Source organism: Cebus imitator, unplaced genomic scaffold (assembly GCF_001604975.1).
Source record: "Cebus imitator isolate Cc_AM_T3 unplaced genomic scaffold, Cebus_imitator-1.0 Scaffold179, whole genome shotgun sequence".
Classification (NCBI taxonomy): domain Eukaryota; kingdom Metazoa; phylum Chordata; class Mammalia; order Primates; family Cebidae; genus Cebus; species Cebus imitator.
The window spans coordinates 1,906,132-1,915,944 of NW_016107494.1; the positions used below are offsets into that span (position 1 = coordinate 1,906,132).

The window sequence follows — 9,813 nt, forward strand, 5'->3', positions numbered from 1 at the left end:
TAGTAGAGACAGGGTTTCACCATGTTGACCAGGATGGTCTCGATCTCTTGACCTCGTGATCCACCCGCCTCGGCCTCCCAAAGTGCTGGGATTACAGGCTTGAGCCACCGCGCCCGGCCTATTCTTTTTTTTTCTTGAGACGGAGTCTCACTCTGTTGCCCAGGCTGGAGTGCAGTGGCGCAATCTCCGCTCACTGCAACTTCCACCTCTAGGGTTCAAGGGATTCTCCTGCTTTAGCCTCCCGAGTACCTCGGATTACAGGCATCTGCCACCGCACCTGGCTAATTTTTGTATTTTTAGTACAGATGGGGTTTCACCATCTTGGGCAGGCTGGTCTTCAACTCTTGACCTCGTGATCCACCCACCTCAGCCTCCCAAAGTGCTGGGATTACAGGCATGAGCCATTGTGCCCTGCTGGAAGTCTTTATTCTTATGTATTCTTTGATAACAGAATCATTAATGAGAGCATTGTCAGGATTCAGTCTCAGGTTTCACTCGTTATGTTGAAAATGTTGTGAAAAGCCCCTACCCCTTTGACTATAAGTGAAGAAACCTGGGGTATAAAAAGGAGGCCTGGAATTTTTTTTCTGGCTCTGCATAGCATGAGCACAGTGTCAGCATATTGCTATTAAATAATAAGTACGTGTGGAGCACTGCCTATGTTCCTGGCACAGTGGATGCATTTTGTATGCAGTACCTCATATTAATCTTCAGAGCTTCGTTTTCTTTTACTGATTAAATAAACGGAAGGTTGGAAAGGTTAAATAACTCAAGTTACAGTCACACTGTAACAGCCAGGATTTGAAACCAGGTCTATCTGACTTCAGAACCCATGCTCCTAGTCACCTCATGTACTGGTCCTCTGAAATGATTTGCTTTAGGGATTCAGTTTCCTAGGGAGGGCTTTCCTGTTGCCCTCTTTGAGGTTTCTCATTTCCTCCTGAATTCTTGGGACCTTCTTTTCCCCCTTAGTCCCTCTAACTTTCTTTGTAAACCTTAATTCTGCTGATTAAGGTACCCTCCGCCAAACGTACCATAAGAAACAAAAGGGTCATCTAGACCTTAGGCATGCAATAGGTGAGATAAGATTACCTCTAAGGTTGCCCCCTACTTTCAGCACTTGGAAGTACCTGCTGTATTTCTAGCCCTGTGCTTGGGGCTGCTGTGTACAGCTATGCTGTACATCTTTGTTCACTGCAAAGATGCTTCCTTTTCAGAGGGTAAGTGTGGACCAGAATCTAGCATGCCTGCGGGAAGGCACAAAGACACTGGATGGGTTAATGGTAACACTGACTGTGCTGGGCTCAGGAGTAAGTCTTGCCCTTGGGTAGCTTTCTTATCTTTACTTAGAAAAGTATCCCCATGAAATAATGGAAGCCGGGGTCTGCAGCTCTGCTGTGTTGCAGTTAGCGCGAGGAGTGCAGCAGGTGCTCAGCTACCAAGAATCACAAGAAGATCAGTGTTCGTGAATGATACACATTTGAAAAGTTTACATTTACTAAACTTTATTGACAATAGTATATATTTTGTGTTTATATAAGCACATCTGTAAATATAAAAGCAGATTCACATCATTCTCCTACCTTGTATTCCAATACACTTCCTTGAGGGGTACATAAAAGGTTGGAATTTGTTAGCTCTTTGAGAGTTGAAGAGAACCCTAAATATGCCCATATGTGTGTCATGCCAGGTCCCCTGTCCAGGATCATGGCAGAAAAAAGATTGAGAGCTGTGGAATTAGCAAACAAATGGTAGCAATATAATCTGTGGTCCACCTCTAGCTCTCACTTTTCTATTCTGATATCCAGCAGCCTTATTCCCTAGACTCCCTGGATGTCTTCATTTACTCTTAAAAAAAAAAATTGAGCTGGAATTCATGTTACATTTACCTTTTAAAGGCTACAATTCAGTGGTGGCTCATGCATGTAATCCCAGCTCTTGGGAGGCTGAGGCGGGCAGATGGCTTGAGGTCAGGAGTTCAAGACCAGCCTGGCCAACATGGCAAAACTCTGTATCGACTAAAAATACAAAAATTGGCCGGGCATGATGGTGCATGCCTGTGATCCCAGCTGCTCAGGAGGCTGAGGCAGGAGACTTGCTTGAACCTGGGTGGTGGAGGTTGCAGTGAGCCAATATTGTATCACTGCACTCCAGCCTGGGCGACAGAGCAAGACTCTGTCTCAAAAATAATAATAATAATAAAGTGTACAATTCAGTAGCATTTAGTGTATATACAGTGTTGTGCCACCAACACCTCTGTCTAATTTCAAAATATTTCCATCACCCCCAAAGAGACTCTGCCCATGCCCATTATCAGTCACTCCTTTTCCTTTCCTCAGACCCTGGCAACCTCTAACCTGCTTTCTGTGTCTGTGGATTTACCCACTCTTATGTCTGGCTTCTTTTGCTCAGCATGATGTTTTCAAAATTCATCCACTTGTAGCATGTTAGTACTTCATTCATTCATTTATTTATTTAGAGACAGGGTCTTGCTCTGTCGCCCAGGCTGGAGTGCATTACAGATCATGGTTTACTGCAGCCTCCAATTCCTAGGCTCAAGGGATCCTCCTAACTCAGCCTCCCTCACTTTAACTTTTTTTTTTTTTTTTTTTTTCCCCCGAGACGGAGTTTCGCTCTTGTTACCCAGGCTGGAGTGCAATGGCGCAATCTCGGCTCACCGCAACCTCCGCCTCCTGGGTTCAGGCAATTCTCCTGCCTCAGCCTCCTGAATAGCTGGGATTACAGGCACGCACCACCATGCCCAGCTAATTTTTTTTTGTATTTTTAGTAGAGACGGGGTTTCACCATGTTGACCAGGATGGTCTCGATCTCTTGACCTCGTGATCCACCCGCCTCGGCCTCCCAAAGTGCTGGGATTACAGGCTTGAGCCACCGCGCCCGGCCCACTTTAACTTTTTTGTAGAGACGGGTTCTTGTTGTGATGCTCAGGCTGGTCTCAAACTCCTAGTCTCAAGAGATCCTCCCACTTTGGCTGCCGAGAGTACTGGGATTACAGGCATGGGCCACTGCTCCTGGCCTTCATTTATTTTTAAGGCTGAATCATATTCCATTGTATGGATATACCACATCTATTCATGTCAATGCACATTTGGGTTGCTTCCACCTTTGGCAGTTGTGAATAATGCTGCTATAACCACTGATGTACAAATATTTGTTTGAATATCTGTTTTTCTTTCCTTTGGGTATAGACTTAGGAGTGCTGGGTCCTATGGTAACTGTTTAACTTTCTGGAGAACCAGCTTTGTTCATTCTTGCTGAGCACTGGGCCGGGTGGTCACCTTTCCTCAGCCATGCTTGACCTCCCCCTCTTTGTGTCTCAGTCAGGAGGTGGTTATTTTGTCTTGTTTTCAGCACCAGCATTCCCAAGCCCTGCATCCCTGGGCTGTTCTTGCTGAGGCCTTCTGGTCATTCGTCTGTTGCTTTCTTGTTCAGTAGCACAGCCATTCTAGAGAGTGTTTTGTTTCTTTACCTTAAGCACTTCCTAGCCTGTTTAGAGTCACTGTGGTCCTAAAGTCCCCTCCTGGGTATGATACACACTGGATTTGTTAGTCTATTCTAATGTCTCCCAGCCCACAACTTCCAAACCCACCCCAGATTTCCCATTCAAGGACTAAACAATAAACAAACCTTCCTCTACTCTTCTAGTTTTATACACACACACACCTCTCCGCTGCCCTGTCGGTTGCCAAGTTCTTCGTGCTGTCTCCTGGGCTTACTAGTACCTTGGCAGTGCCCCACGGTTGCCCCTGAAGAGAGATTGTTTTTCTCTCTTTCCATTCAATGCTGTTTCTGAAGCCAGCCTTGTCATTGGCTCTCCCTACCGCTGAGAGGTGATTTTGAGTGAGATGCTATCCCTCCCCAGTTACCTTTCCACCGTGTCCACCCAAGTCCGGTTGTCACCCAGAGCCCAGACACTTCGGGCTGCATCTGACTGAGGGGCCACTGTGTGCTGGCTTTGGATGCTCCAGACCCACTACCATGCACTAGAATTATGCCCTCTGGATCATGGTTAATTTAAATAACTCCGTCTGTGGCCCCATCTCTAGTTGACTTCCTGATTTTGTTTTGTTTTGATTCCTATGTTTGTCCACACCCACATTGCTAGCTTTTTCTATTAGCTTCAGGAGGCCAGGGTCCCTGCACGTGTAAGATAATGGTCTTGGGGCAGGAGGGACAGGCACCACAGAAGGAAGAAAAGTTCCAGATTGGAATGACAAGCTGAGGTAAGGCGATATGTGGGGTTACACTAGCTGGTGGACGACCTGGAAAATGAAGATGGAGGAATTTACTTAGGTAAAGCAGCATTTATAACTTTGTCTTTTTGGATGTTCCCATGTCTGTGTTTAAGAGGCTCCTCCCAGCATGCTGGGCAGCCAGGGGTTTTTACCATGGGTCAGAGAGCACCATTCTAGTGCATGGTAGAGGGCTGGGAGCATCCAAAGCCAGCAGGCTGTGGCCTCACAATTTCCATTGCCCGACCCTGGAAAGAATCTCCATGATGGTGTCAGCTGAACAGTAAAATTGGGAAATCCAATGATGAATGGCAAGTTGGTGGATCTGGGGACAGGACAGTGGAGCTTTGGCATAAAGAGAGGACACAAAATCTAGTGGGGTATTCTAGAGCAGAGCCCAGAGCCCTTCACAATGTATAATTTGAGATGAGAGTTTTGGGAGAGGACAGATGGGCGTTTAAGGATTGATGCTGTCCCTTCAGGAAGTTAGAGCAGGTGAGGTGGTGGAATCATGGAAGTTGTCTACCTTGCTGTGGTCACTGTTACCTTTGTGCATTTAATTTAGGGCAGTCAAAAACTTAAGATTCATGCAGGTAGCTTTGAATGGAGCAGATATTAGTGCAAACACATACTCTGTGTGAGGTATGAGGACTGTGGTACAAGGGGAGAGCCCGCGTTCTCACTATCTAGAACAGTGCTAGCCCGTGGTAGGCACTCAAAAAAAAAAATTTGCTAAGTGAATGAATGAAGGTGTGGTCACTTTATTGGCTCCAGCCCTTTCTTTCCATTTGGTTAAAGGCCCTGTTTTGCCTCATTTGTCCTACTTTTCAAGAGAAATAAGACGTTGGAAGTTCTACATGAAATTTCCCAAGTTTTAAATGTTGCCTCAAATTTATCTAAAGTACAATGAGCTAAAGTCAGGAGGTAGTCATTTTATTTTTGTTTTCAGCACCGGCATTTCCAAACCCTGCATCCCTGGGCTGTTCCTGCCGAGGCCTGCTGGCCATTCTCCTGTTGCTCTCTTGTTTGGTAGAACAGCATCCTCTGAAGTTAGGAATTTGCAGCTTCTAACTTAAGGCTTTCATCTCCAGCAGATGCACAAACTTTTAGGAAAAGCAACTTTTCTTTTTTTTTAATTTTTAATTGTTTTTTAAGAATTGGGGTCTTGCTCTGTCACCCAGGCTGGAGTGCAGTGGAGCAATCATAGCTCACTGCAGCCTCAAACTTCTGGGCTCAAGTGATCCTCCCAATTTGGCCTCCTAAAGTGCTGAGATTACAGGCATGAGCCACATGCCCAGCCAGAAGCAACTCTTTAAAATGTTATCTCTCACTTATCAACCTGAACAAAGGTTCTGAAAGCAGGTTTCAAGAGGAGATTCATGAGAGGATCAAATCTAAGGTGGTGGGAGCCGGGATAACTGAGCTTTGTTCTTTTTTTGAGACAGGGTCTCACTCTGTTGTGCAGGCTGGAGTGCAGTGGCATGAACATAGTTCACAGAAGCCTCAAACTCCTGGTCTCAAGTGATCTTCCTGCCTCAGCCTTCCAAGTAGCTGGGACAACAGGTGTGCTCCAGTGGCAGGTGGGGGGAGCCAGGATAACTGAGCTGAGCAGAATGACTGTAGTGGACAGAACCTTGGCTTTATATTATGGACATTCAGCTGGTACACACCTTTCAGTCATCCCACTTACGCTGAAATACTGAAATATTTCTATATTGGGAGGTAAATAGCTACTTCCCTGAATCTCCTGGGTGCCCCAGCCTGGGACCCCCGCAGCCTTCACACTATCCAGCAACGAATGGGGCCATGCCTGGCTGTAGTGGGTCTCGAGGACCCTGCTCCAAGGCCAGGGCAGGCATCCATTCTCAATGGGCCATGCCTGTATTATGGTGCTGGTTAAGCATTTTGAACTCACTCCTGGATAAATCTAACTTTGAATCCTGGCTCCACTTCTTACTTGGCTGAGTATTTAATGACAAATTATTTAATCAATCTCTTTCAGCTTATTTTCCTCCTCCATAAAAGAAGGTCCTTCCTCCATAAAAGAGGAATACTACTACTACTAGTAAGTAGTACTTACTTAGAAAAGTAAGTTGTGTAACTGAGATAAGGCTACTGTTATTATTTTCTATGCTGGAAAACAGCATCCTTTGTACCTTGTCTTTATACAAAGGCTTGGAGAAATAGGGATCAGATTAGCCAGATGTGGTAGCACACACCTGTTGTCCCAGCTACTTGGGAGGCTGAGGCGGGATGATCACTTTGGTCAGGAGTTTGAGGCTGCAGTGAACTACGTTCATGCCACTGCCCTCCGGCCTGCACAATAGAGTGAGACCCTGTCTCAAAAAAAGAACAAGAAAAAAAGAAATAGGGGTCAGAGAACGGGAGGCTGGGGATTGCACAGTGACATGACCCACTGGGTCCCAAAAGTTGATCGCACCCAGTTGTATACTCACCTAGGGAGGTTGTTAAATACAGATGCCTCTACATTTAGAATTAGAAATTCTAGGCTGGGTGTGGTGGCTCATGCCTGTAGTCCCAGCACTTTGGGAGGCGGAGGCGGGCAGATTACCTGAGATCAGGAGTTCAAGACCAGCCTGGCCAACATGGTGAAACCCCGTTTCTACAAAAAATACAAAAAATTAGCTGGGCGTGGTGGTGCGCACCTGTAATTCCAGCTACTTGGGAGGCTGAGGCAGGAGAATCACGTGAACCTGAGAGGTGGAGGTTGCAGTGAGCTGAGATCGTGTCATTGCACTCCAGTTTGGGCAACAAGATCAAAACTCTGTCTCAAAAAACAAACAAGCAAAAGCCCCAAAATTCTAATTCAGTAGGTCTGGGTGGAGTCCAGGAATCACTGTTTCTACCAAGTGCCCTGCGATGATCCTGATTAAGAGCTGAATCTGGGAACCATGCTGTTCTCTTGTCGGTCACCTCTGCCTCTGCTTCACACAGAACCGGACCGCTGCAGCTGGTGCTCTACTTAACGGCAGGCACTAGTCCACCTGGGTGACTTGATGGAGTCATGTGAATCCGGGAGTGGGCCTGGGCCAGCTGGAGCAGGGCTTTCCCCTCGCCCTTTGCTGCTACCTCTGTCACAGACCTCGTCCCATCTCCTAGGTGGGTTCTAGGCCTCCGCTCAGGCTGGGAGCACAGGACAGGGGAGAACAAGCCTGAGCCTCTTGCTGGACTTCAGGATAAACCAGACACACAGAATGAGGATTGGGTTGCCTTCCCAGGAGCTGGAGATCCGAGCTAGGCAGATTAACTTGTTTATGAGGGTTTTCTCCATTGCATCCCCCCAGGGCATGGACCCAGTTGGCTGACCTTGTGCGGACCACCTGACAGAGCTTCCTGTGCCCCAGCATCCTCCAGCCCTCGGCGTCAGGTGCTCTGACTTGCAGCAACTGTGTAGTTAAGCACCTCTTCTGCCTGGCAGCTGCGCTCATTGCCTCCTAATTATACACTCGGGGGCCTCCCTGGGAGGTAAAACATTATATCACAGCCTTAGGGGTCTGCTCCCAGTGTTGCATTAGTTCCAAATGATGAGGACAGGGAAGAGGTGTAGGGACACAGGGCTGAGAGAGATGTTAAGAGACAGATGCAGAGGGATTGGAAAGAGAAAGGAAAAACAAGCAGGAGTGAAAGATGAAATGTTAGAGAAAGACATAAAGCAAGGGAAGTTAAAATCTGGAAGGCAGTGAGTGGTGTTCTTAGCACAGATTTGCAGAGGGTAGTAACCCTTGCTGTTATTTCAGGAGGAGTGACATATGTGAGCACTTTTTCCTTTTGGTTTAAACAAGTTCTTTTATTTTGTCTTTTTGAGAGGGGTGTCTCACTGTCACCCAAGCTGGAGTGCAGTAGTGTGAGCATAGCTCAGTGTAATCTCTTAATTCCTGGGCTCAAGTGATCCTCCCACCTCAGCCTCCAGAGTAGCCAGGACTACAGGCGTGAGCCACTCACTACTCCCACTAATTTTTTTGTGTTTATTTTTTGTAGAGATAGGTTCTTGCTGTGTTGTCTAGGCTGGTCTTGAACTGCGAGGCTCAAGCCATTCCCCTGCCTTGGCCTCCCAGAGTACTGGGATTACAGGTGTGAGCCACTGTGCCCTCTAAACAAGTTGTTGAGTAGGACCTAGTAGCTAGACAAGATGCGATAGTAGGAGGTGTTGGGTTTGCAGCCACTGGCTGATGTTTTCTACCGTGTTTCCCTGCAAGGAGATCCTGGGGATGTGGGCGTGTGTGCAGTGACTCACATGACCACAGCCTCGCTGGTTCACAGCCTCAGCCTTACATACCTATTCTCTCACCGACACACCTGTCAGCTCAGTGACCACGCCTCGTGATCTCGACTCTGTGCTCCACCCACTAGGCCGTGGCTGCCACTCACACAGCCTCTTGTTCACTCCGTTGACAGCCACCTCCCTTCTCAAAGCACAAGTTCCCTGGGAGCTGTGACTTCTCTGCAGATCAGTTGTCAAATCCTCCACAGGCTCTTGCACAAAGCATTTTTCCTATCTGTGTCTCAGATTTCTGACCTGTAAAATGAACCTCAGGCTCACTGCTCACGCCTCCTTGCTGTGTGGAGCAGTGAATTAACGTCTTTAAGGAACTTGTTGCTTGTGGGATGAAAGATGCCAAAGTCAGCTTTGCTCCGCCACCCCCACCTGCACTCCTAACAGCCAAGCCCTGCTCTTCCTTTCTTACTGTTTACCATACAAATCAGCCCTTGATGACCAGAGCAAGTCATTTAAGGTCTGTGAACCTGGGTGGACCTCAGTTCCCCAATCCACTGATCTCTGAACAGCCTCCTCTTACTCACCTGGCAGCATTCGACACTGTTGACCACCCATTGCCTCTTCTTAAAAGTGTAAATAACACATGCTCATTGCTTAAGAAGAAAGAAAGAAAAGTGAAGGCTGAGGCCGGAGGGTCACTTCAGCCTGGGAAGTCTAGGCTGCAGTGAACCGAGATTGCGGCACTGCACTCCAGCCTGGGTAACAATGAGACCCTGTCTATAAAAAAAAAGCAAACAGAAGCCCACAGTTATTTCAAAAGAAAAAATGAAATCCAACACTATATACTGGAATTTAAGTAAAATGTAAAAACCACTGGTCCTCTCACCTCCTCTATACAATCATGAAATGTGTCTCATATCCAGCTTCCTGGCCAGGCGCGCTGGCTCACACCCGTAACCCCAGCACTCTGGGAGGCTGAGGTGGGTGGATCGCGAGGTCAGGAGATAAAGACCATCCTGGCTAACACGGCAAAACCCCATCTATACTAAAAATACAAAAAAAAATTAGCCAGGCCTGGTGGCTGCACCTATAGTCCCAGCTATGCTGGAGGCTGAGGCAGGAGAACTGCTTGAACCCGGGAGGCAGAGGTTGTGAGCTGAGATCGCACCACTGCACTCCAGCCTGGGCGACTTAGCCAGACTCCATCTCAAAAAAAAGAAAGAAGGGCTGGGCGCGGTGGCTCAAGCCTGTAATCCCAGCACTTTGGGAGGCCGAGGCGGGTGGATCACGAGGTCAAGAGATCGAGACCATCCTGGTCAACAT

General features: G+C 47.4%; 2 protein-coding genes across 2 annotated transcripts in view; one reads left to right on the forward strand and one right to left on the reverse strand.

The window, feature by feature from the left end:
- B4GALNT3 (beta-1,4-N-acetyl-galactosaminyltransferase 3) overlaps nucleotides 1-9,813 on the forward strand; it is a 100,063-nt gene that overhangs the window by 32,862 nt on the left and 57,388 nt on the right. The window lies entirely within an intron of this gene.
- Nucleotides 7,233-9,813, reverse strand: part of LOC108315768 (poly(rC)-binding protein 1-like) — a 10,275-nt gene continuing 7,694 nt past the window's right edge. The window contains exon 2 of the mRNA XM_037744548.1: nucleotides 7,233-7,443. Within this exon, the coding sequence (XP_037600476.1) occupies nucleotides 7,233-7,443 (211 nt within the window). The remainder of the gene's footprint in view (nucleotides 7,444-9,813) is intronic.